At 44.2% G+C, this 27,558-nt stretch overlaps 2 protein-coding genes, 1 long non-coding RNA gene and 1 pseudogene across 4 annotated transcripts; 3 read left to right on the top strand and 1 right to left on the bottom strand.

The window, feature by feature from the left end:
• The first annotated feature begins 1,714 nt into the window (after positions 1 to 1,714).
• Positions 1,715 to 3,054, top strand: LOC129851391 (glutathione peroxidase 2-like; annotated as a pseudogene).
• LOC129851393 (uncharacterized) lies at positions 3,042 to 5,572 on the bottom strand. Its single transcript, XR_008758967.1, has 2 exons — positions 4,208 to 5,572; positions 3,042 to 4,104 (listed from the first exon to the last, which is right to left on the bottom strand). It is a non-coding gene; the product is annotated as an uncharacterized LOC129851393 (long non-coding RNA).
• A 91-nt stretch (positions 5,573 to 5,663) lies between these two features.
• Positions 5,664 to 8,128, top strand: LOC129851392 (probable protein BRICK1). The gene is made up of 3 exons (XM_055917900.1): positions 5,664 to 5,947; positions 6,691 to 6,773; positions 6,888 to 8,128. The coding sequence occupies exons 1-3, from the start codon at positions 5,689 to 5,691 to the stop codon at positions 6,912 to 6,914; spliced, it is 369 nt and encodes a 122-aa protein (XP_055773875.1). The 5' UTR covers positions 5,664 to 5,688; the 3' UTR covers positions 6,915 to 8,128.
• Positions 8,129 to 8,204: 76 nt separating this feature from the next.
• Positions 8,205 to 25,705, top strand: LOC129851390 (RNA-binding protein 5-B-like). Of its 2 annotated transcripts, XM_055917898.1 has the most exons (25): positions 8,226 to 8,474; positions 8,732 to 8,756; positions 9,473 to 9,638; positions 13,081 to 13,239; positions 13,463 to 13,532; positions 13,952 to 14,025; positions 14,790 to 14,873; positions 15,201 to 15,261; positions 15,628 to 15,690; positions 15,822 to 15,982; positions 16,205 to 16,302; positions 16,403 to 16,490; positions 16,572 to 16,643; positions 16,743 to 16,806; positions 17,556 to 17,647; positions 17,763 to 17,871; positions 21,573 to 21,664; positions 21,797 to 21,979; positions 22,198 to 22,338; positions 22,464 to 22,541; positions 22,655 to 22,843; positions 22,984 to 23,058; positions 23,197 to 23,300; positions 24,036 to 24,165; positions 24,550 to 25,705. In XM_055917898.1, the coding sequence occupies exons 2-25, from the start codon at positions 8,749 to 8,751 to the stop codon at positions 24,673 to 24,675; spliced, it is 2,487 nt and encodes an 828-aa protein (XP_055773873.1). In that variant the 5' UTR covers positions 8,226 to 8,474; positions 8,732 to 8,748; the 3' UTR covers positions 24,676 to 25,705. The 2 variants fall into 2 exon arrangements, with proteins under 2 accessions (XP_055773872.1, XP_055773873.1); XM_055917897.1 differs by lacking the exon at positions 8,732 to 8,756 and having other exon boundaries at positions 8,205 to 8,474.
• The last annotated feature ends 1,853 nt before the right edge of the window (positions 25,706 to 27,558 follow it).

The raw sequence follows: 27,558 nt of genomic DNA, 5'->3' as shown, positions 1-27,558 counted from the left end.
ATGAGACAAGACTGACTGACTACCAATTGGATACCAAGAAAAAAGAGGTAAAATACATTTTAAAAGTCTATTGGTCACGATAACAGCACTGTATATCTCACTGGTCATACTTTGCTACTATGGCCTATTTATTGCCTTACGCCTTTTTCTTTTTTTTTCTATTGTTATTGACTGTTATTGACTGTTGTTTATTCCTGCTTTGCTTTATCTTGGCCAGGTCGCATTTGTAAATGAGAACTTGTTCTCAACTAGCTTACCTGGTGAAATAAAATAAAAAATAATTAAATCCCCAAAGCCAACACCGCCTTTCCTTCCAGTTCTCTGCTGCCAGTGACTGGAACGAATTGCAAAAATCGCTGAAGACGGAGACTTATATTTCCCTCACTAACTTTAAACATCAGCTATCTGAGCAGCTAACCGATCGCTGCAGCTGTACATAGTCCATCTGTAAATAGCCCACCCAATCTACCTACCTCATCCCCATAAGGGGGGAAAACGGTGTATCGCTCAATATTTAGATGAAGATGGATTATATTAACACTACTGTTAACTGTTGGGTTGCTATCATGCGGTGCCTTTCCTGTTCCCAGGAAATATCACTTCTTATTTAGTGTATAGTAGTCGGACATGCGGATTTCAAAAAGCTTTAAACATAAGGTCAGGTGTCCTTTACCTTAAAAACTCACAAATATGGATATTAAAAGCGAATTTTATGCATTTTCAACAAAAAAAAAATCTGTGGACGTAGGAGTTTTTGCCATGTCCCCAGAGGTTATTCATCAACTTCTACGAGAAATATAAGCCATAAAATAATACAATATTTGAAAAATTCTTCATTATTTTATAGTTAAATTCTCTCTCATAACTTTTTTACATGATTATTGTATTTATTATTATTTTATTTAATGTTTACTGTGTGTCCCTGATATCACTTTCCACCCTGTTAGTTTGTTGTAAATTTTCCATTTAAGAAAACAACCCTTTCCTACAATGACACCACATTCAGGAAGTGTCATAATTTATTTGGTGGGAAAACAACGGTGCAAAGGTAAATAAATATAAACACTCAGTTTTATCTATTTTACCATGTTTCGTGTTGTTAGTCTGTATTTCCCACTCATACATTTACACCTTGTTAGGCAAAATTATATATACAAAAAAAATCGAAATGTTAAACTATGTTTGTTTGTTAAAATCCTGTTCAAGTGTTTACCATAGCTCCGTGAGTGACCAAGATTGAGCTAGAATAATGGCTAATTTAATCTCCAAATGTCCACCTTGTTAGGTTCCACCCTGTTAATACCTTTTTTCTGAAGGAATATAGATATTATTTTATTTTCCCCCTTAAAATTAAGGTCCAAAAGGTACTACTGTGTATGTGTTATAGATTTTTCAGATTGGACCATATCGGATTAGGGATGTTTGTGATTGACTAGAATTCATCCCGCGCCAGGTGGCAGAGGAACCTCTCTAAAATTGCCAATAGATGGCAGCAAATTCTAACTGTAGCTTGGTACAGCCAGAGACAGCTTCATAATGTTTTGTATTTACTCCAACCTTAATATATACTCAAATTAAGGACATGCGTTAGATGGACAATTCCATGTAATTAGTACCACAAAAATACTTTAACTTAATTTAAAACTAATTTCTCCCACATTTTTCACCATCTGTGGTTCTCGAAACTGCGACTTCCTCAAACTTTGAAAAGTCGCACCTCCCCTTTTCTGTACAAAAGCTAAGAGAACGGAAGGCATCCGAAAGTTAGACGTCGATGCTTCATGAAATGGCTGGGAAAATAAAGAAGTTTTACGACCTTTCAGCTAAATTGCTGTCTGGAGATGTGCTACATTTCTCCTCCCTAAAGGATAAAGTTGTGCTTATTGAAAATGTGGCGTCACTCTGAGGAACAACAACCAGGGACTACACTCAGATGAACGAGCTCCATTCGCAGTATTCCGAAAAGGGGCTCGTGGTTCTTGGGGTGCCCTGCAACCAGTTTGGCCATCAGGTAAGCATTCACTTATTTTTCTATATGAATTTCAATTTCAATATTGCAGATTATTCAGTCTTATCTTTGAAATGTAGTGGTCAACTCTCAGACTTCGAGCCCAAATGTAGTGTGGCGCAGTTGTTGCAACATTGTAGATTGGTATTAACAACAATTGTTAAACTCTATGTCTGTGTAATACTTTTGGGACTCATCATTGAGACATTCTTAGTTTTTCCCCCCATGTTGTTAACATGCTTCAATTCAAATAATTTCTGAAACAGATTTATTGTTTATTGATTCTGATTCTGTATAAACAGGAGAATTGTAAGAATGATGAGATCCTGAGGTCCCTGAAGTATATCCGTCCAGGAAATGGCTTTGAGCCCAAATTTCCACTTTTTGAGAAGATGGATGTGAATGGGAAGGATGCCCACCCCTTGTTTGTGTATCTCAAGGATAAATTGCCATTCCCCTCCGATGACTCCATGGCCCTCATGAGCGACCCCAAGTTCATCATGTGGAGCCCTGTCTGCAGGAATGACATCTCGTGGAACTTTGAAAAGTTCCTGGTCAGTCCTGATGGAGATCCTTACAAGCGCTACAGCAGAAGGTTCCTGACCAGTGACATTGAGGCAGATATTAAGGAGCTACTCAATGTGAAATAAAACGTCCAGGCAGAGCTCTCACAGGGGTACAGTGGTGGTGGTGATAAGGATGTAGAGGGCCACAGGGACAACACAGAATGTCTTCACTCTCCTGTTAATCAGCAGTCACACATTTTCTTCATCACAATCACAATATCCCTTCACCAGTACCAACGGCTTTTGCTAATAGCATCTGCCTCTGTAGGAATACACCTGCTGCATTTGTTTCAATTGGCTTTGCTCTCCTGTGCAAGATACTCTTGTTGTTTTTTTACTCTTTACTGAATGAAGACATTCCTTAAAACCTTTTTTGTGAGGGGAGTTTCTGATAAAGATGTAAAGTCCTGAATCTAACAGTAGTGTATTACTCATGTATAGCAAAGACCAGTCAGTGGAAAAATAAATGTAATAAAAACATGTTTTTATTGGTTTTCATTTCTCAAATGTAATTCTACATTTGAGGAGTAATAACAGGTTGATGGTTGATATTAACATACAATCAAAGTTACGGTTTTACAACAGAGCAATGTTCTATAGATTGTTACAATCAAATAGTTTTAATATTGGTTATAAATACTATAAACTGAATTAATGGTGTATAAAAAACAGAAACTACAGTAACTTGAACCAATGAAATATGACAGCCTAGATGTCTTTACAAAATAAAGTAGAGATGGATACATAAAAAACTGCAAGTTTGCTACTGAATAATTCACTTCTCGGATTGTTTTATGTACTGTAAAGTGAGCCCAGATTTAATCCTAATTTCAGACAGGTTTGTCTTGAAAATCTTTCCTTAGGAGTTGTTATCAACAGAAACCTATGTCACGATGCTCTGTGTACAGATAACTGGCTGAATGAGGGCCTTGTCATTGAGTACAGAAGTCATTGTAATAAACAGAAAGATCATACTCCCTTTCCATCTGCAACACAATCTCTAACATGCAGTGGTCCTCCTCTGAACTGGACACATCTCCATTGCTGCTGCTTCTGTCCTCTACTAAGCTGTCTGAACTGTGTTCCTCTGGTGATAGAAACTCCTTGTCTACGTCCTGATTCCCACACACACGGTGCAGCTCATTCTCAAACTCCAGTTTAGCCACTAGATCCTCCAGAGTCTGGATATCTGAAGTCCCTTTGCAGGGGACACAATGCAGGCTTTGAGTGGTTGGTGTTTGCCATCTCCTTTATGTGATAGCTTTGTGTCTTTAAACTAGTACAAGGGCTGATCTTAAACATTCATTTTGTTGAACATTGAAATGTGGCAAAATGAAAAATAACCACCAGCGTGTGAACATCACAAGTTGTGTTTTAATACTAATCTTTAATACTTAGTGTTTTAATACTAGTCTTTAATAATTAGTGTTTTAATACTAACCTAAAACTTCAAGTAGATCTTTAGGGAATGGAGCTTCGGATTTGCTTGACAGTGCAAAGCCCTCCCTTTTATGCCTTGACTTCTCTTGCCTTTTGAATGACAAAATTACAAATTAACTCAAAATAACATTGCTATAGTATAGCCTATTGTAATTAAGTCTCTTTGCTTTTGATGTATTCATAATCTCTATACCTGACAAGTGGTTCCTCAAATTGGAGTTTTGTTTGTGAGTGACTGAGTGAGTCCTCGCTGGACTTATCAAGAGAAGAAGGTGTAGAGATCTCTAGTGCTGTAATATCCTCCATTGCACGGTCCAAGGCATCAGTTAGCCCTTGTCCTTGTTTACACTGTTTCAGGCTTGTTGGAGAGACTAATGCTGTACAAATTAAATGGTTATGGTACAATAGTGGCTGTTATCCCATAGCGTCCACTGGAAGTGCATCAGCAGTTGTCCTATTTTAAAGTCAGTCACTGACAGTCAATCGTTATATATTTTTTATTTATTTAACCTTTATTTAACTAGGCAAGTCAGTTAAGGACAAATTCTTATTTGCAATGACGGCCTACACCGGCCAAACCAGGACGACGCTGGGCCAAATGTGCGCCGCCCTATGGGACTCCCAATCACGGCTGGTTGTGATACAGTCTGGATTGCAATTAGCCCATGTCAACTAACATTTTATAGTTTGCTAGGTGAGTTAGTCGAACCAGCTATCTAAACCTTGTAGTAATTATGGTCGAATTACTGACCAGGCACTCAAGGCACGTGCCTAGGGGCCCTGACCTCCAGGGGGCCTCCATTGATTTTGTTAGTCACTCTCACTCAGATATCTGTAGTAGAATGTGTAGAATATCAGGAAATTAGCTTTAAAACTGCTAAATGTTTCCTCCATCCCAATTTAAAATGTGTATAATTGCAGGAAAATAGCTTTAAAACTGGATTTTTCTCTCAACCATAGGTGAAAATGTGTAGAATTTCAGGAAAATAGCTTTAAAGCTGCAGATTTCTCTCTCCACTGCCACTTAAATGTTTTGCCTATGAGGTGCCCCCCCCCCCCCCCAAAAAAAAGAAAATGCTTGAAACAGCCCTGAGTGGATGACCCATGTTTCTGGGCATATTGACCCTGACCCCATTGACATTTGATAAGGCAAGTTTCTTAGCTATTTTTTATTGATTATGGAAGTATAGAAATTGTCATTGTTGGTATGCCTAAAGCTTCAAGCTAATAGCAACAAAAAAACATAGCTAAACTAGCTACCTTTGTATTTCAGCACCATGGGACAGCGATCGGGTGTTAGCAAGCTTGCCTATATATATCATGTCAAGCGATCTGAAATAACAAGTTCGTTAACATTAGCTATTGTGTGTGGTGCGGGTTAGTGCTTGTTGGCCTCACCATTTTCGTTGATTTTGCTTGCTTGTTAGATAACTCTGACTGATTGTTAATGTTAGCTAGCTAACTTGCTAAACAAGGTAAACTTCTGAAGATCTTGATTTGGAATCTGCAACCGCCATCAGTGTCTCGTGACTAAGTAGCTAGTTGGACGTGTTGAATGTGTCACGTGAGCTAGCTGATTATGAACATGTTAGCTCTTTTGTGTGAGTTTATGTTGCTGACAAGGTTTCTGAAGTTGACATTTAAAATGGTTAAGGTAAGGATTAGGTAAGGGTTATGGTTACGGTTAGAGTATGGACGTCCCAAGTATCCCGGATAGCTCTGCCCATGCGATCAACCCACACAACCCCCCTTGGTGACAGCATTTGGCGCACCCTACCAGACAGCGGAAGTATTGAGTTTAACAAACTCGTAAAGATGTCCGGCCAGGATGACCCAGTTCAAAGAGAAATCCATCAGGATTGGGCAAATCGCGAGTATATAGAAGTGATCACGAGTAGCATCAAGAAGATTGCCGATTTCCTAAATTCATTTGGTAAGCTTTACCCAAGGCATTTCTTCCTGCTTTCGTCCAGTGGCTCGCTCGTTAGCTAGCTAGCTAAACAAGCAATCGACCACTCCTAGTTAACTATTAGCTAGCTATCGAATAATTGCTAGCTAGCTTGGACTACGTACTGGTAACAGTATTTGATAGCTGGCCAGCGTGTAATGTTGTTACTGTCTTGTGAGCTTGTCATGACCTGAGAGAGCATAGCCCTAGTGCAGTCCATTGATAGTTGCTTATCTAGACCGCATACGACATTAGCTTTAGGTAGCAGTGGTTGTTGCACAACAATTGCCAGTGTTATTATGAATGTCCTGGTCCCAGATATAATGTACATGCCTTCTTTAGCCAACTCTAATTTGGAATGCCAAGTAGTGTCTGAGGAGTTGGTTACACATTGCATACAGAGATCTGGGTTAATGCTATATTGTTATACATGTTTTTTTTTTTTTTTTTACTATTGTCTGGCATCACACAATCCATATGTTTGAATTGAGTGTCGTGTGGATTGTGCTATGACCTCGAGGTTATATTTACTATAGTGATCTACCTAAAATGAACTCGAACTTGACCCTAATAGCTTAATAATAATAGGGCCAAGCCAAACTGTATACGGCTGGCATGGCTACGCATCCAGCACAGTTGCTGGAAAGGACATGGAAAGGACACGGAAAGGATGTGAAATGAATAAGAATAAAACATCAAGTGAATTTTCATGTGAATTTATTTTCCAGATATGTCCTGTCGGTCCCGGTTAGCCACTCTTAATGAGAAGCTAACTGCCCTGGAGCGGAGGATTGAATACATTGAGGCAAGGGTAAGTGGTCTTGAAATATGCACATGATGGTATGAAGTTATAAAATACTGGTACAGAAAAAAATCTCAGTTGGAACATATGAAATTAATTATGTATCTGTTTCTCACTCCCAAGGTTACTAAAGGTGAAACCCTGACCTAGACCTCCGGATGACTGCTGAAACATGAATATACCACTTTTCCTAATTTTCTGTTAATTATTTTATACGTACTTACTGTATAGTTTACATTTGGCTTTGCCTAAGCATCAGACTTTTACCATGGTTACTCCATGGATATCAGTCTGAAAGAAGTTGCTGTTAAAAGAAGTTGCTGTCTCTACAAAGCAGAATGTTTACTAAAATGATATTTACACTTACTCTACCAGTTGTACATGCAGGTGGTCCTTTTGGCAGTAGGTGGAGATAGGGTATCCACAGGAAAGTGTTGTTTACCTGACTTTTTGTGGCGCCAGTAGGTTCTGACGCCTGTATTTTCAATCTATTGACGCATTGCACGTGATGCACAATATGTAGACAATAGCCGAATATAGTTGACCGAAGATTATTTCCTCGCAATCAGCTGGAAGTGTTTGCCGTTCGGTTAGGCTCAGTCATATTGTGTAAGTGTTTGTCAAGTGCAAATTACATCAGTATTGAAAAAAAAAGACAAACGATATAAAGACTAGCGTGCTGAAGGTTGGGTTGATAACACTTACCTGTGGATATTTTGTATCAGATTACCTCTGACATAGGGACAAAATTGGCGGGCAACAGGTAAAGTAAGCTGAAAGGAAGTTTGTTCAACATTCTGAATTGTAATGGGACTGTTTGGGAATGTTGAGCCTACATATTAGTGACAAGTGTGTAAGTATTTCACTCATTGATTATACGAAGAGGCTACATTTGGCTAAATTTGTTTTGGACCTTTTTTGTTTGATTCTGAACATATACCTGACTATTTTGTGTGTTAACTGTTTTAAACTCCATACTAAATTCATGAGAAGGCTATTTCATCCATTTTTGATGGTTCAAGCATTTAGTGTATTATGTGCACTCAATCGTAGAGTGGAGAAGGACAAGCTTATTACTCAAGAAATCACTGTACAACTGCATTCTTGCTTTGTTTATCTTGCCAAGTTAATGTCTAAGCATACATCCACCTGTGTTTGAAACATTTGTACAGTTGATTTACCTGCTGTAAATCATGAATGACAAAATCAAGATTTTGAGAGTCTTATGTCCCCAAGTGCCAAGTTGACACTGTTGCTGTTTGTGTGTATTTATTAATATTCTATTACTATCTCATGGTCATGTTTGTACAGTACATAGTGACAATTGTTTTATGGCAAAAAAAATTAAAAAAATAACATTGCAAGTGCAGCTATGTGTCATTTTCTCCAGAAAAAAAGTTTGTGTAGTAAAGATTATTAATTCTCACGCTCAAGCTCCCGATGTTGCCTTTCATTAAATGTTATGTGAAATGTTTCAGGCCTGTGAAAACCAGGCAGGACAGGCTACACCTAGCCTCGTACGAAGGCACCGCACTCCCTTGAAAAAACTTCGTTACCCAACATGCATCGTTGTTGTCCACGTTCCCGCCCTAAGCATCTTGGGAAGGAGAAAGTGTTGACGAGTCAAACAACCATTTTTCCCTTTGAAATGTGCAAGTCCTTTAATTGTTTTCAAACATCTGTATACTATTTTAAAGCTTGTTTAAACTGGTGAGTTACAATGCTTCTGTATAGTTATACTCCTATGCTTTATTATTTGTGTTCTTAACCTAGGTACCATCTAGCTCAAGGCAAGAGTATCAATCAGCTAACGTTAGCTTGAAGCGTACGTCATTGTGTCTCCATCTTGCCTCTGCTTTCAGCAGACAAGCCAACTATCGAGCTAACTAGGTTGTATTTACATGCTGGAATAATAATACCATTTTTTTTCTTGTCCCCCAATTCCACACATCTCCACCCTTTGATAGTCGTGACAACCATTGAAATGGGACGGTGAGTTTCAATCAGCATAAAAATATTGTAGGTACTGTAGTGTCTCGCTAGCAAGTCGGCTAACGTTAACAAGCTACATTTTTGTTTGACCTTTTATTTAACTAGGCGAGTCAGTTAAAAACCCATTCTTATTTTACAATGACGGCCTACCCCGGAAAAACCCTCCCCTAACCCGGAAAAGCTGGGCCAGTTGTGCCCCGCCCTATGGGACTCCCGATCACCGTCGGTTGTGATACAGCCCGGGATCGAACCTACTAAGTTAGCAAACTTACAACTACACTTGCAATAATATTTCGGTCAAAGTAATTTAGCTTGCTGATTTTGGCTTATGTATTGTTTACTATTCCATACTTTGTTAACACGAACAAGTAAGCAACTCTCCCTCCTACTAAACTGGCTAGTGCGTTAGGCAGCGCATCATCAGTGACATTCACAGTATGAGAACGCACAACCCGTTCTCAGCATTTCATATTTAGTCTGAGACCAGACTGGAATGCAGTGGTTTGTTCGATAACCCTCTTGACTAAATCCACACACAACAATTTCAGCTTGAAGAATAATTCAGAATTGGGAGGATTACATTGCTAACTGTAAATAAAAGTACTTGGAAGTTATCTTGACCAATAAACAATTGCATTGGAACCCATTCTTTATTCCTTGAGTGTGTCAAATTTCAACCTGCTTTTGACTGTGTGTATGCCTGACTGTGTGCACAGGTTGAGTCGCACAGAGCGTAGTGGCAGATACGGCGGCAACGATCTGGGCCGGGGTGAGTCAGAGTGGCGTGAGAGGGGAGAGCAGGACATGCGCCGATGGGGCGAAGAGAGACACAGCGAACGCTACAATGGAGGAGAACGCCGAGGGAGCAGAGGCAGTCCAGAGGTATGTGTTCTGAGTCAGACACCCAGTGACATGACTTGTAATGGGAGTGCATCTAAAACCAATCTCATTGACTACTAGTAGAGTCCCCTGATCAGGGTCCGGTATCGACACTGGCCCGGGGCCAGTAAATCTCGTCTGTCCTGACCGGGCCAGTAACTTTTCAGCACATTTTTGCCTTCTGGTTCAACATTTACCTTTAGTGTCGCGTTCTACCATTGAAAGGCATGAAAGACTACAAGTGGAAAATTCATGCAATTTGAACAATTTGATTGGTCGTTCATTCTAACACCACCATGCTCCAGCGAGTCACAACTTTCCGAGCAGTACATGAGTTGATGCCATCACACATCACACGTGAGCTGTCCAGAGGAAAAAGAAGCACCCATCAATCTACTCGCTGAGCTTATTTATTTTAGGGGAACGTGATTTACAAAAGTAAACCTTCAATAGTGAACATACTAACAAAATGCTGGCTACTGTTGGTAGTCTGCAAAAAGAAGCTACAAAAAAAACAACTAGTCTTGGCTAGCCTACTGTATGATCTGCATCATACAAATTTTGTGCTTCAGTTGCACTTCTCCACTCGGATGAAGAATGACCATTGGTGAATTTATCAGCAGACAGCGGTCTGATTTGATGTGTAGCTACTTTTCTTGTGTTGCCAATTTATTTATTTATTTTCAGTAAAATGCAGATTAACTTCAAGCTAAACATGGGGAAATATAGCTGGCTGTGTTTTTTCTAGGAAAAACATTATAAATGTACCTTGCTTTTTCATTGTTAGCTCATTTACTTGTGACTGCTAGTGAAATAGCGTTTCACGTCTGTTGTCATCTGAGGAAACTGAAGCCATTTTCGGTGTATGTTTTGCTTTAATGTTTTTTATGTGAAGGAAAACTACACTACTATATATACAAAAGTATGTGAACACCCCTTCAAATGAGTGAATTCAACTATTTCAGCCACACCCGTTAATGACGGGTATATAAAATCGAGCACACAGCCATGCAAACTCCATAGACAAACATTGGCAGTAGAATGGCCTTAATGAAGAGCGCATTGACTTTCAACGTGCCACCATCATAGGATGCAACCTTTCGAACAAGTCAGTTCGTCAAATTTATGCCCTGTTAGAGCTGCCCCGGGCAACTGTAAGTGCTGTTATTGTGAAGTGGAAATGTCTAGGAGCAACAACGCCTCAGCCGCAACGTGGTAGGCCATGTTTTTCATGGTTTGGGCAAGGCCCCTTAGTTCCAGTGAAGGGGAATCTTAATGCTGCAGCATACAATGACATTCTAGACAATTCTGTGCTTCTAACTTTGTTGCAACAGTTTTAGGGAAGGCCTTTTCCTCTTTCATGACAATTCCCCCTCGGTCTAAGCAAGGTCCATACAGAAATGGTTTGTCGAGATCGGTGTGGAAGAACTTGACTGGCCTGCACAAAGGCCGCACCTCAACCCCATCGAATACCTTTGGGATTCGCCCTAATAGCCCAACATCAGTGCCCGACCTCACTAATGCTCTTGTGGCTGAATCAATCAATCAATCAAGTTTATTTTATATAGCCCTTCGTACATCAGCTAATATCTCGAAGTGCTGTACAGAGACCCAGCCTAAAACCCCAAACAGCTAGAATGCAGGTGAAGAAGCACGGTGGCTAGGAAAAACTCCCTAGAAAGGCCAAAACCTAGGAAGAAACCTAGAGAGGAACCAGGCTATGAGGGGTGGCCAGTCCTCTTCTGGCTGTGCCGGGTGGAGATTATAACAGAACTATGACAAGATGTTCAAAAATGTTCATAAGTGACAAGCATGGTCAAATAATAATCATGGATAATTTTTAGTTGGCTTTTCATAGCCGATCATTAAGAGTTGAAAAACAACAGGTCTGGGACAGGTGGCGGTTCCATAACCGCAGGCAGAACAGCTGAAACCGGAACAGCAGCAAGGCCAGGCGGACTGGGGACAGCAAGGAGCCACCACGCCCGGCAGTCCCGACGTATGGTCCCAGGGCTCAGGTCCTCCGAGAGAGAGAAGGAGAAAATTAGAGAGAGCCAAGATTTTCAAAATGTTCATAAATGACAAGCATGGTCAAATAATAATCAGGAATAAATCTGTTGGCTTTTCATAGCCGATCATTAAGAGTTGAAAACAGCAGGTCTGGGACAGGTAGGGGTTCCGTAACCGCAGGCAGAACAGTTGAAACTGGAATAGCAGCAAGGCCAGGTGGACTGGGGACAGCAGGGAGTCGTCATGCCCGGTAGTCCTGACGTATGGTCCTAGGGCTCAGGTTCTCAGAGAGAGAGAAGGAAAGAGAGAACGAGAGAATTAGAGAAAGCATACTTAAATTCACACAGGACACTGGATAAGACAGAGGTACTCCAGGTATAACCAACTGACCCTAGCCCCCCGACACAAACTACTGCAGCATAAATACTGGAGGCTGAGACAGGAGCGGTCAGGAGACACTGTGGCCCCATCCGAAGATACCCCCGGACAGGGCCAAATAGGAAGGATATAACCCCACCCACTTTGCCAAAGCACAGCCCCCGCACCACTGGAGGGATATCTTCAACCACCAACTTATAATCCTGAGACAAGGCCGAGTATAGCCAACAAAGATCTCCACCACAGCACAAACCAAGGGGGGGCGCCAACCCAGACAGGAAGATCACGTCAGTAACTCAACCCACTCAAGTGACGCACCCCTCCCGGGGACGGCATGAAAGAGCACCAGTAAGCCAGTGACTCAGCCCCTGTAATAGGGTTAGAGGCAGAGAATCCCAGTGGAGAGAGGGGAACCGGCTAGGCAGAGACAGCAAGGGCGGTTCGTTGCTCCAGAGCCTTTCCGTTCACCTTCACACTCCTGGGCCAGACTACACTCAAATATATGACCTACTGAATAGATAAGTCTGGAAGCAAGTCCTCACAGCAATGTTCAAACATCTAGTGTTGCCTTATTATCTATCCTGATGCCTAGTCACTTTATCCTGCTTTCATTTACATATCTCCCTCAAATACCTTTATTATCATCTATCCTGATGCCTAGTCACTTTACCCTGCTTTCATTTACATATCTCCTTCAAATACCTCATACACCTGCACATTGATCTGGTTCCCCCTGTATATAGCTCCATTCTTGTATATTTTATTTTATTCCTCTTGTTGTATTTGGGGCATGTGACATACAATTTGAATATATATATATAATACACAGAAATCACATTTTTGACTGCACTGCCCCTTTAATATATATATATTATAATAACCAGATGTAGCCCATTACAACCTATAGGCCCTGCATGAACCCAATGAATTTAAGAACTACATAATGTCCTAGCCAGTAGAAATTCTGTTCTGGACAGTAGGTTTTTGGCTATTTGGGATAGTTAGAACAAAAGTTAGCATTGGTCCATGCTGATGCACACTGTTTTATCCACTCCAGCAGAGAGACAGGAAGCGACGGAACAGTGATAGATCTGAAGACTGTTACCACTCTGATGGAGACTACCCTGAGCAGGAATACAGGGAGGAGCCAGGGGAAGAGAAGGAGAGTAAGACAATCATGCTCCGGGGCCTGTCTCTTCACATTACAGAGGGAGACGTAAGTTCCTCTTTCTCTGCTTTAGACCCACAACCTGTGGTTTGGTTGGGTGCCATTTTCTCTGCGAAGAAGGGTGGGGGCTCTACTGTATAGCCTACTCTGCGAAGAGTAGGCTATACAGTGAAACTAAAGGAGACATTAGTAACTATGTATAATGTCAAGTGAAACGTGTTCCAGAACTTAAGGCTATGGATTTAATGTCTGTCCTTCTCTTGCCGTCCAGATCCGAGCTGCCCTGGACCAGCTGGAGGGACCCCAGCCAATAGATGTCCGCCTGATGAAAAAGAGGACAGGTGAGACCCAGGTGTACCACGCAGCCCCCCTCCCCCACACCATATTTGACTACAGGGCCAATCTGCTTCAGTTGACTTTAGTTTTGCCATAGCAACATAAAAAATCGGAAATTGTAAAGAATTACTGTCAAACAAAGAAACAATATTTTATTTTCTCTTAAGATGTGGAGCGAAAAGGTAAGAAAGGCCATCAGCCAGCCAAGCTGTTTTAAATGAGAGAATCAAACTGATCATAGAGGCACACTGAGTATGTATGGGCCAGTGTCATCCTGCAGCATTTCTTGCTATGGCAAAACCCAAAAGGAAGGGCCCACTGTTTGCCGTACTGGCCCCTGAAGCAGTTTGTGACAGAGTTTGAATGTTGTGCACATGGACTCTGACTAACACTCCTCCCGTCTATATTTGAATGCTGTCTCTAGGTATAAGCCGAGGTTTCGTCTTCGTGGAGTTTTATCACTTGCAAGATGCTACCCGATGGATGGAGACCAATCAGGTTGCTTCACAATCGCCAAGTCTAGTTTTTTTTCTTTTTTTCTTGGGGCTCTTAAAAAAGACAACCAAATGGCAACCAAAGTGATATGAATAAGAACTGAGGTTTTGAAGGAAATGTGGATTTTTAGTTGGAGAATACAATATTGGAATCTGAATATGGTATCCAGAAAGACTGCATGGTTTTAGAGGTTTATTTAGCCTTTCACTGATCCTAACTCCATCTCAGACAATTGAGCCATGTAGCCTAATTTATCGGAAACTTAACTTAAAACACTTGATTTTCAAACCAGCTTTGAGATTGTAGTACCTAGCAATCTGGCTGGTAAGAGTTTCCTGATTTAAAAAAAAAAATGGCCTTAGGCCATCGGGGGACAAATGGTGAATTTTTACTCCTTATAGCCCAGTGGCCTCTCCAAATTTCACCCTTTTGATTTCTTTGATTTATGCTGTGCTTCTTAGCAAATTCATTTTCATTCAATGTCTGTTGTGGGAAGCCTATCCCTGGTTCTAGGAAAGCTGATAAAAGTATCTCATGTTTACATTATACACACTGCTCCAGCTCAGTCTGGACACTCGGGTCCCAAACACCTTAAGAACCCTCTGTACACAAGCTCACATACACATCTTTCCGTCTGTCTTTGACACAAACTCCAACCGGGGTCCCCTTCCCTCTCTGCCAGCACTGCTTGTTCTTTGGTTGCAGCTAGAGTGAGACCTGTGCCTGCCAGGAAGCTTGAAATGACCAACATTTTGAACCTCTTGCAGAAACTCCTGGTCATCCAGGGCAAGAGTGTGGCCATGCACTACAGCATCCCGCGACACAAGTTTGAAGACTGGCTCTGCAACACTGTAAGTTTCTTCTGTGGCTTGACTCCATGTCCAACCCTGCTGCCCACACTATATTTACCTTCCACTCCTATCTGAAATGCTGTAGTGACAACGTTAGGCCCTCAATTGTTAGTTACCTTATAGTCCAGAATGAGCTCCTGCCAAATGAGTTTGAGCACGTCGTTAGGTATAGGGATCCCTGATTTCATTAGTTGCCAGGGTGAGCATTTGGCTCAGGTAAGTACCGTATGCTGCACCGCTGTTAGTTTGCTATTCATCTGAGGCAGCAGTGTCCTGGACATAAGTAGCTGTATTATCAATAAAAATGATGTGACCGGTTGCTTGCAGTGCGGCCTGTACAATTTCCGGAGGAGGCTGAAGTGCTTCAGGTGTGGAGCAGCTAAAGCTGGTAAGTAGTTCCTGAACCAGGAAGCCACTGCCTGCACCCATCTGGATGGCCTGAGACAATGTTCAGGCAAGAGGGGCTGCGCACAGGACCAGTACAGAATACTGATATATCTATACTTTAGAAATGCCAACCTATTAACACGACTGTCATCATGGCCCCATAAACACTGACCAATCATATTCCTTAGTATTGTGAACAAATCAGATTTAGCTGAAAACGTACGTGAGAATTGACTGGCGGAATAGCGATGATGTCAAATCCCTGTGGAGCGGATTTTTTTTTCCTAACTCATGTCCTGGACTCTGTCATGGGTACTGAGGGTGAGGTGACGCTAATGCCCTGCTCTCATTCTGTCTGCCTCAACAGAGGGTGAGACCAACACCACTGGAGTCACAGAGACCCAGCAGAGTGGAGACTACTACGGCGACAGTGAGTACCTCTCCACAAATGGGCAGCCCACAGACACACACCCATAATGTCCTGTCAGATGTCATGGGGGAGGGGGGTTTGAGAAGAGCCAGTGAGAGACTTTAGACTGTATGTGTTCATGTCCTCTCCAGCAATCATCCTGAGGAACATAGCCCCTTTGACCACGGTGGAGGCCATCCTGACAGCCCTGGCCCCCTACGCCAACCTGTCACCCAGCAACATCCGTCTCATTAAGGACAAACAGACGGGCCAGAACAGAGGCTTCACCTTTGTACAGCTCTCCTCCCCTCTGGTATGCCATCCTTTAAGCAGACGTCTGCACATATACACATGATATGGTCTTTGATTTGATGTTCTCTACAGAACATCCTCTAACTTCATTAATGTCCCTTATGATTATGAATGGCCATATTGCTCAACTGGTGCTTCTCATCTTTGGATTGATTTAGTGAAATCTTTATAAATGTTTCTGTGTAAAATAGTCTTAAGTGCTTTGTTTTTTTCTGCGTCACAGGAGGCATCTCAGCTCCTAACCATCCTACAAGGACTACAGCCTCCTCTCAAGCTGGATGGAAAGACCATTGGTGTGGACTATGCCAAGAGTGCCAGGAAGTGAGTGTCCTGTCACAGATGTCAGTGGTTTTCAGTAAATTATGTCCTCAAAGGGTTAGTGATGGCAGCGTCTCTCTAATCTTGACTCTCCTCTCTTCAGGGATCTCTTGCTCCCAGACGGTAACCGGATCAGTGCCTTCTCTGTGGCCAGCACAGCCATCGCTGCTGCCCAGTGGTCCTCCAGCCAGGTAACCCACACACCGCTCACATTCAGCTGTGGTCTTTTGTTTAGCCACACACATATTAAGATGCAGTGTATTCCTTCCTAGCCTCAGCAGTGTGCTGAAGGACATCTGTCAGAGTACAGCTACCTAGAGGAGGGCTACGCTCCCTACACACAGGTATGATGATCGGTGGGGAGGTTACCCCAGTCTGGAAATCCCTGGGGTGTATTGCAGATGCTCCAATGTGACTGACTAACTTCCTTTCTGTGTTGCTAGGACTACCAAGCCTACTACCAGCATGCAGCAGGAGACCCTTCCCAGGGGAACGGAATACTGGGAGGTAAGAGGAAACATACAGTCTGCAATTCATTCCGTGTCGATGCCTTTAACAGATACTTTCCCTGTAGAGGTCAGTAAGGCAGGGCTGTCCTTTTGTCAGCTCTGTTGTACAGTGTTTCTACAGAACCCTTAGCTGCTTTAACAATTAGTGATAAAGACGGTAAGGGGTGTTGGAATCCCAGGTGGTGGTGTCAGTGTTCTACATCAGTACGCTGTTGACACTACTTGTACTGTGAAGGATGTAGGAAGCACTGGAAGCATTATGAAAATCATTGACTTGTATGGTAAGGCATCAGGTGCTAAAGTGAATATGGAGAAGACTGAAATAATGTTTGTTGGGGATATCAATGCAAATAAGTGTGAGATTCCATTTAAGGTAGCAAAGGATTTTATGAAGGTGTTGGGAGTAAACATTGGTGTAGAGGAGAAAGCGGCAAAAGATATAACTTGGACTGGGATCCTTAATAACGTCAAACAAACGCTGAATTTCTGGAAAAATAGAAAAATAAAGTTAAAAGGTTAAGTAATTGTAGCAAATGCTTTGGTATTATCTAAATATGTGTATGTTTTGAGAGTTCTAGACATGCCAGAGTGAGTTTTAAATTAAACAAAAAATGTGGTGTCTAATTTTAATATGGGATGGTAAAGGAGTTCATAGGCTTCTGATTTGAGAAGGTCCAACTGCTATCTGTTTCCAGAAGAGGTGTTGGTAATAGCATGTTATAAAGCCTGGGAGTCTTGTATTGACAGCGGCTCCAGGTGTCCCAGCAGCTACAGGAGTGGTGATCTCACAGGGTGCACAGGTCTACCAATCCAACCCCATCAGTCACACTGCCACACAAGTAAGTCCTATGTATTTAACCTATGAGCCTGTCACGACACACAGCCTTATTTACTGCACTACTCACAATGTGCTCGCTGTAAAGATTCCCACAATTACCAATTATGTCTTTGCAGGCGTTGCAACTGGAAGCAAAACAGACCGGAATTCACTCGGCAGCTGCGACCATGACAGCGCCGGTTTCCACAGCCACGGCAACACTCTCTGGACTGGCCACTGACACAGGTTAGAGCCTCACTCACCTACCTGTCTGACTGACACAGGTTAGAGCCTCACTCACCTACCTGTCTGACTGACACAGGTTAGAGCCTCACTCACCTACCTGTCTGACTGACACAGGTTAGAGCCTCACTCACCTACCTGTCTGACTGACACAGGTTAGAGCCTCACTCACTCACCTACCTGTCTGACTGACACAGGTTAGAGCCTCACTCACCTACCTGTCTGACTGACACAGGTTAGAGCCTCACTCACCTACCTGTCTGACTGACACCGGTAAGAGCCTCACTCAACTACCTGTCTGACTGACACAGGTTAGAGCCTCACTCACCTACCTGTCTGACTGACACAGGTTAGAGCCTCACTCACCTACCTGTCTGACTGACACAGGTTAGAGCCTCACTCACTCACCTACCTGTCTGACTGACACAGGTTAGAGCCTCACTCACCTACCTGTCTGACTGACACTGGTAAGAGCCTCACTCACCTACCTGTCTGACTGACACAGGTTAGAGCCTCACTCACCTACCTGTCTGACTGACACAGGTTAGAGCCTCACTCACCTACCTGTCTGACTGACACAGGTTAGAGCCTCACTCACCTACCTGTCTGACTGACACAGGTTAGAGCCTCACTCACCTACCTGTCTGACTGACACAGGTTAGAGCCTCACTCACCTACCTGTCTGACTGACACAGGTTAGAGCCTCACTCACCTACCTGTCTGACTGACACAGGTTAGAGCCTCACTCACCTACCTGTCTGACTGACACAGGTTAGAGCCTCACTCACCTACCTGTCTGACTGACACTGGTAAGAGCCTCACTCACCTACCTGTCTGACTGACACTGGTAAGAGCCTCACTCACCTACCTGTCTGACTGACACAGGTTAGAGCCTCACTCACCTACCTGTCTGACTGACACAGGTTAGAGCCTCACTCACCTACCTGTCTGACTGACACAGGTTAGCCTCACTCACCTACCTGTCTGACTGACACTGGTAAGAGCCTCACTCGCCTACCTGTCTGACTGACACAGGTTAGAGCCTCACTCGCCTACCTGTCTGACTGACACAGGTTAGAGCCTCACTCACCTACCTGTCTGACTGACACAGGTTAGAGCCTCACTCACCTACCTGTCTGACTGACACAGGTTAGAGCCTCACTCACCTACCTGTCTGACTGACACTGGTAAGAGCCTCACTTGCCTACCTGTCTGACTGACACTGGTAAGAGCCTCACTCACCTACCTGTCTGACTGACACAGGTTAGAGCCTCACTCACCTACCTGTCTGACTGACACTGGTAAGAGCCTCACTCACCTACCTGTCTGACTGACACAGGTTAGAGCCTCACTTGCCTACCTGTCTGACTGACACTGGTAAGAGCCTCACTCACCTACCTGTCTGACTGACACAGGTTAGAGCCTCACTCGCCTACCTGTCTGACTGACACAGGTTAGAGCCTCACTCACCTACCTGTCTGACTGACACTGGTAAGAGCCTCACTCACCTACCTGTCTGACTGACACAGGTTAGAGCCTCACTCACCTACCTGTCTGACTGACACAGGTTAGAGCCTCACTCACCTACCTGTCTGACTGACACAGGTTAGAGCCTCACTCACCTACCTGTCTGACTGACACAGGTTAGAGCCTCACTCACCTACCTGTCTGACTGACACTGGTAAGAGCCTCACTCACCTACCTGTCTGACTGACACTGGTAAGAGCCTCACTCACCTACCTGTCTGACTGACACTGGTAAGAGCCTCACTCACCTACCTGTCTGACTGACACAGGTTAGAGCCTCACTCACCTACCTGTCTGACTGACACTGGTAAGAGCCTCACTCGCCTACCTGTCTGACTGACACTGGTAAGAGCCTCACTCGCCTACCTGTCTGACTGACACAGGTTAGAGCCTCACTCACCTACCTGTCTGACTGACACTGGTAAGAGCCTCACTCACCTACCTGTCTGACTGACACTGGTAAGAGCCTCACTCGCCTACCTGTCTGACTGACACTGGTAAGAGCCTCACTCGCCTACCTGTCTGACTGACACTGGTAAGAGCCTCACTCGCCTACCTGTCTGACTGACACAGGTTAGAGCCTCACTCGCCTACCTGTCTGACTGACACTGGTAAGAGCCTCACTCACCTACCTGTCTGACTGACACTGGTAAGAGCCTCACTCACCTACCTGTCTGACTGACACTGGTATGAGCCTCACTCACCTACCTGTCTGACTGACACTGGTAAGAGCCTCACTCGCCTACCTGTCTGACTGACACTGGTAAGAGCCTCACTCGCCTACCTGTCTGACTGACACTGGTAAGAGCCTCACTCGCCTACCTGTCTGACTGACACTGGTAAGAGCCTCACTCGCCTACCTGTCTGACTGACACTGGTAAGAGCCTCACTCGCCTACCTGTCTGACTGACACTGGTAAGAGCCTCACTCGCCTACCTGTCTGACTGACACTGGTAAGAGCCTCACTCGCCTACCTGTCTGACTGACACTGGTAAGAGCCTCACTCGCCTACCTGTCTGACTGACACAGGTTAGAGCCTCACTCGCCTACCTGTCTGACTGACACAGGTTAGAGCCTCACTCGCCTACCTGTCTGACTGACACAGGTTAGAGCCTCACTCACCTACCTGTCTGACTGACACAGGTTAGAGCCTCACTCACCTACCTGTCTGACTGACACAGGTTAGAGCCTCACTCACCTACCTGTCTGACTGACACTGGTAAGAGCCTCACTTGCCTACCTGTCTGACTGACACTGGTAAGAGCCTCACTTGCCTACCTGTCTGACTGACACAGGTTAGAGCCTCACTCACCTACCTGTCTGACTGACACTGGTAAGAGCCTCACTCACCTACCTGTCTGACTGACACTGGTAAGAGCCTCACTCACCTACCTGTCTGACTGACACTGGTAAGAGCCTCACTTGCCTACCTGTCTGACTGACACTGGTAAGAGCCTCACTCGCCTACCTGTCTGACTGACACTGGTAAGAGCCTCACTCACCTACCTGTCTGACTGACACAGGTTAGAGCCTCACTCACCTACCTGTCTGACTGACACAGGTTAGAGCCTCACTCACCTACCTGTCTGACTGACACAGGTTAGAGCCTCACTCACCTACCTGTCTGACTGACACTGGTAAGAGCCTCACTTGCCTACCTGTCTGACTGACACTGGTAAGAGCCTCACTTGCCTACCTGTCTGACTGACACTGGTAAGAGCCTCACTTGCCTACCTGTCTGACTGACACTGGTAAGAGCCTCACTTACCTACCTGTCTGACTGACACAGGTTAGAGCCTCACTCACCTACCTGTCTGACTGACACTGGTTAGAGCCTCACTCACCTACCTGTCTGACTGACACTGGTAAGAGCCTCACTCGCCTACCTGTCTGACTGACACTGGTAAGAGCCTCACTTGCCTACCTGTCTGACTGACACAGGTTAGAGCCTCACTCACCTACCTGTCTGACTGACACAGGTTAGAGCCTCACTCACCTACCTGTCTGACTGACACTGGTAAGAGCCTCACTTGCCTACCTGTCTGACTGACACTGCAGATTCCAGTGCAGAATGGAAACAATAGAACTTGTGGAATGCTTTCCGATTTAAAATGTTCTACTCTCTTCAAGCCAAGTGTTTGACTCTTTTAATATTCCATACTCTGTCTTCATCCTCAGCTGTACCTGATACCTCTACCTACCAGTATGACGAATCCTCTGGCTTCTACTTCGACCCTCAAACCGGCCTCTACTACGACCCAAATACCCACGTTAGTACCCACACACCAGTCTGTGTTTTCTCTTGCTGTTCTGCGTTCTTCCACAATGCCGTCTGAGTTGTGCGAGCACTTGGGTCTGTGGATGTATGTGTTTTGATAGTTGTAGTTTCTCCTTTCCTTCAGTACTACTACAACTCCCAGACGCAGCAGTACCTCTACTGGGACAGTGAGAAACAGACGTACGTCCCTGCCTCAGCCGCCGACCAAACTGAGCAGAGTGCGAATGCATCAGCAGCAGCTAGCAACGAGGCTAAGGAATCAAAGGAGAGGAAACAAGAAAAGCCCAAGAGCAAGACGGCTCAGCAGGTAGGCAGAGGGATATCAAGGCAGCATAACTTTAGACTTGTGATAATTGTGTGTAGTTTGTTCAACTGTATTTGTCTGAGGGGGCAATTGGTTCTGCAGCAGAGGAGCACACAAGACTTAACACACATTAAATACACATGGATTACAGTGATACACAATGATACTGCTGAATACCGTGGTTGGTGTGTCTGACTGAGTTGTTCTGGTTGGCCTTTCAGATCGCTAAGGACATGGAGCGCTGGGCGAAGAGTCTGAACAAGCAGAAGGAGAACTTTAAGAGCAGCTTCCAGCCCGTCAGCCAGGAGGAGAGGAAAGAGGCCGCGGCTGCTGACGCAGGCTTCACACTCTTCGAGAAGAAGGTAGCAATTTTAAGTCTATCCATGATAGTTTGAATCCTTTAGAAAACCCATCCAGGAAATCTTAACATTGACTTGATGGCAGATTTACGAGGTGGACTGAGTAGTGTTGTGGTGTGACTTTACAGCAGGCTGGAAGCTTGGAAATGCTGATGTTAGAAGCAGTGCAGCGCCCTGAGGAGCAGGTCCCAACCAACTCAGCCAAGGTAAGATATTGTTACTAGACTCCAATGTATGAGCTGCAATTTTAGAGTACATTTTCCAGTCTGGTATGGTAGCTACCTAGTTAATATACAACCATCTGGTTGTCCTTCTCCAGGTTGGCCTGGTGGCAGCCTACAGTGGAGACAGTGACCCAGAGGAAGGGGGTGCAGCAGAGCCGGAGCACGGTGGTGGTGAGCAGGACCAGCTGACAGACTGGAAGAAGATGGCGTGCCTGCTGTGTAGGAGACAGTTCCCCAATAAGGACGGCCTGGTGCGCCACCAACAGCTCTCAGACCTCCATAAGGTACTTAGCACTGACTCGAAGGTAGAACTCCACAATAGTCAACTTTCTCAACTGTTATGAAAAGCTAATATGGGAAAGGAAGAGCTTGAAATGTATGAATGAAGTGTAAAGTCTTTGACTTATTTGTCTTCTTATCCCAGCAAAACCTGGAGGTCCACCGCAGATCTAAGCTGAGTGAGGCTGAGCTGGAGGAGCAGGAGAGGAGAGAGACCGAGGTAACGGCTCAAACATGGAGCCGATGCTGCTTTAACTGTTTTAGTTGGGGTTCAGTTAATAGAAACCCTGTTATCAGGTTTGTTTCTACATTCATTCTCACTCTCTGTGTCTCTTTCTTGCTCTCGGTCTGTGAACAGATGAAGTACAGGGACCGGGCTGCGGAGAGGAGAGAAAAATACGGCATCCCTGAACCCCCAGCACCCAAGAAGAAGAAATTCACCGCACAGCCAGCACCAGTCATGTTAGTGCTAGTGTTAAGCCGTGCACATACTTCTTAAGCCTTGTTCACACTGGCAGTTTGAAGTGACTCAAATCCATATTCTGATATTCCAAGACACATTTCAAACCACCTTCGTAGGTGGTTTGAAATCAGATACAAATCTGATTCCTTGCCCAACGGTCAGATCTGATCTATTTGCACTCAAGTGGTTTCTAAACAGTTATTTTGAATATGTTTGCTTGCTAGCTACTCTGACAAGAACCATGTGAATGTGTGAAACCGCTAGCTAGCTAGTTGACTGCTGTGGCTAGCCAAAAAGGACTCATTTTGAAAGTTGGTTAATCTTATCCTTTGAGGCGTTAAGTGTTCTTCCACTATGATTTTGAACATTCAAAGCAACTGGGAAACTTCTCTGGCAGGCATTGTCACCTTAACGTGCTACATAACTTCTGACTGATAGGAAGCACGAGCACCACCAGTCAGCCTACACCACTGCACACACACCCATCGTTACTATGACAACTAGCATAGCCATATCAGCAAATTACTGCTGGCTTAACAAACACACCTTATTTGGTCGCTTGTAACTTGCTGTTTGGACAGTCAGTATTCCAAAACAGATTTGAAAAACAAAACTGTTTTGAGCATTACGGTCTGCAGTGTGAACCAGGCATACGTTGACTCAAGAACCTACATTGATGTTCTGTGACATGAGATTGGGTAATAATGATTGTCGTGTCATTTCCCCCTCTGCAGTAACTATGAACAACCCACCAAGGACGGTCTGAACAGTGACAACATAGGGAACAAGATGCTGCAGGCCATGGGATGGCAGGAGGGCAGAGGTCTGGGCCGTAACCAGCAGGGCATCACTGCACCTATTGAGGTGAATCTCGTCCAGTTAAACCAGTAATAGTGCTGCTTCAACCCAACAGCTAAACATAAGGAAGCTGTTAAGGTGTCTTTCATATACAACAAGTCTGTTAAGTTTGCTGTATAAATGCAGAGCCGTGGTAGAGGTAACATTCCCCGGCACGTCACATATACAACTTTCCACCGGAGACCAGGGTTCAATCCCTGGGCACACCCTTCCCACTGTCTTTCTCTCCACCTAATTACCCTATTGTCTGAATGTGTTTAAACACCTAAGCAATATATTGGAAAATAAGTATATTGAGATGGATAGAGATTTTTTCTGTTATTTAAAATGCCAATGATTCCAGTGTCATATTGCTTTACTGATCACAGGCCTGCTGTCATCTCTCTACAGGCTCAGCTGAGGGCAAAGGGAGCTGGTCTTGGAACCAAAGGCAGCAGCTATGGCCTGTCTGCCTCTGACACATACAAAGACGCTGTGCGCAAAGCCATGTTTGCCCGCTTCACTGAAATGGAGTGATTTTCCCAATCCACCTGCCTCCTAAGAATGGACACATCCTTCTGGACCTGGGCCCAGATTCACAAAACACTTCTTATGGAAAAACTTAAGAAGCTTCTTAAGAAAATAAAAAAAGATGTTCGTAAGTGCAATTCCTCAACAATATCTTAAGATTTTATGATTTTCTTACTATCTTCTCAAATATCTTCTCGAGATGTTTGTTGCTAAGCAACCGTTTTAACTAGCAATGGCAATCATGTTACCGTATTTCATACTGAGATTACTATTCTAAAACATGTTCTTGGGTTTAAATAATCAATACTGATACTTTCAGATGAAGGTTGTGTGAATTAAACATGTTCAATTGTTTTCAATTGCTTTTTCTCTCACTGCCCTGAGTTTAAGACGAGGGTTTAGCTATCTTGGAATTAACAACATTTCCATTAACTTTATTTTCAAGAATCTAATTTCTTAACTTTTTGCTTAAGGAGAAGCATAAGAAATGTTCCAAGAATCTTTTTTGAGGAATTGCAACTTTGCTTAACTTCAGTCTATAGTTAAGGAAAAAATGGCAGTTAAGAAGACATTTCTTCATAAGAAGATTTTGTGAATCTGGGCCCTGGTCCTACGTTCCCTTCCTTTCTGTGTGGGGCCATCACCATCATCCATGGGTATCCTAACATCCTTCCCTACAGTCCATTAAAAAACACCTTGAGAAGAGCTGAAGGGATTATAATGGCGGCATGGAGAAGATGACCCGCTCGATAAGGGGATTGGAGGGAGAATTATGTTTACTGTACTCATTAGTCAAGCAGGGAAGAGAGGCATCAAGAAAGGACTGGTCTTTATTGGAGATGGTGTAAAACTATGAATTATGTAACTTATCATTTGTGTATATATACGCACAGTACATGATTTCCTTCTGTAAGAATGAAGATATAGACATGTTTTTCTGCTTTTTTTCTTTCAATAGTATTTAAATGATTGTACAGTCTGTATGATATGCATTTTCATTTTGTACAGAAAATATTAAATAAGATTGATCACTCAATTCGTGTGGAACATTGGTTGTAAGTGATGAGCGTAGCTCCCCAGGTATTGTGCAGTATAGTGCACTCTGGATAAGTCTGCTAAATTACTAAAATATACATTTACACAAGATGTTCAACTTTGAATCCTTAACATTTGAGTTCAATGCAAGGTTAATTGACTAGGATAAAATGCAATCTAGAGTCACATACCAAACTTGGCTGCTCAACCGGTCAATACAGAGACAGCATTGAGGAAATCCGGAATACAGTTATAGTGTGGGCTCTAGGGTCACATTTCTCCTGAAGCAGGGCCACTACATTTGATTTAAAACTAAAATAAATGTTCTGCAGATGCAGCCCCCCCCTTCCTCTAACTGAAGCTAGAGAATACTGAGCTACCTACTACCAATTTTCCACAAGGACCTATCTGGTGACTCACTACCAGGTAATGGCGTTCCTCTCCTCCCTGGTGACTCACTACCAGGTAATGGCGTTCCTCTTCTCCCTGGTGACTCACTACCAGGTAATGGCGTTCCTCTTCTCCCTGGTGACTCACTACCAGGTAATGGCGTTCCTCTTCTCCCTGGTGACTCACTACCAGGTAATGGCGTTCCTCTCTTCCCTGGTGACTCACTACCAGGTAATGGCGTTCCGCTCCTCCATGGTGAATCACTACCAGGTAATGGTGTTCCTCTCCTCCCTGGTGACTCACTACCAGGTAATGGCGTTCCTCTCCTCCCTGGTGACTCACTACCAGGTAATGGCGTTCCTCTCCTCCCTGGTGACTCACTACCAGGTAAAGGCGTTCCTCTCCTCCCTGGTGACTCACTACCAGGTAATGGCGTTCCTCTCCTCCCTGGTGACTCACTACCAGGTAATGGTGTTCCTCTCCTCCCTGGTGACTCACTACCAGGTAATGGCGTTCCTCTCCTCCCTGCTGACTCACCTCCAGGTAATGGTGTTCCTCTCCTCCCTGGTGACTCACTACCAGGTAATGGCGTTCCTCTCCTCCCTGGTGACTCACTACCAGGTAATGGCGTTCCTCTCCTCCCTGGTGACTCACTACCAGGTAATGGCGTTCCTCTCCTCCCTGGTGACTCACTACCAGGTAATGGCGTTCCTCTCCTCCCTGGTGACTCACTACCAGGTAATGGCGTTCCTCTCTTCCCTGGTGACTCACTACCAGGTAATGGCGTTCCTCTCCTCCCTGGTGACTCACTACCAGGTAATGGCGTTCCTCTCCTCCCTGGTGACTCACTACCAGGTAATGGCGTTCCTCTCCTCCCTGGTGACTCACTACCAGGTAATGGCGTTCCTCTCCTCCCTGGTGACTCACTACCAGGTAATGGCGTTCCTCTCTTCCCTGGTGACTCACTACCAGGTAATGGCGTTCCTCTCCTCCCTGGTGACTCACTACCAGGTAATGGCGTTCCTCTCTTCCCTGGTGACTCACTACCAGGTAATGGCGTTCCTCTCCTCCCTGGTGACTCACTACCAGGTAATGGCGTTCCTCTCCATGGGGCTCTTAAGCAGCCCAGGACTGAGTTTGGGAAACCCTGATTTAGCAGGCACTCTAATCCAGAGCGACATCGGGGTTAAGACCCTAGTTCAAGGGCACAACAACAGATATTTTGCCTAGTCGGCTCAGTCATTCAAACCAGCAACCTTTTGGTTACTGCTCTTAACCACTAGGCTACGCTCCCTCTATCCTATATCCTATGCTCCCTCTATCCTATCTCTCCCCAGTGGAACATTCCTCCCTGGGCTTGGCTGCTCTGCCAGTTCTTCTACATGCTGGTCTATACACTGGCCTGGAGTGTGTACACAGCCCTGCTATTCAATGTCCCCTTAGTATACCCTCCTATTCCTCAGC

Source organism: Salvelinus fontinalis, chromosome 3 (genome assembly GCF_029448725.1).
Source record: "Salvelinus fontinalis isolate EN_2023a chromosome 3, ASM2944872v1, whole genome shotgun sequence".
Classification (NCBI taxonomy): Eukaryota; Metazoa; Chordata; class Actinopteri; order Salmoniformes; family Salmonidae; genus Salvelinus; species Salvelinus fontinalis.
Note: the sequence above shows the minus strand (reverse complement) of the source record. Positions and strands in the feature narration are given on the sequence as shown.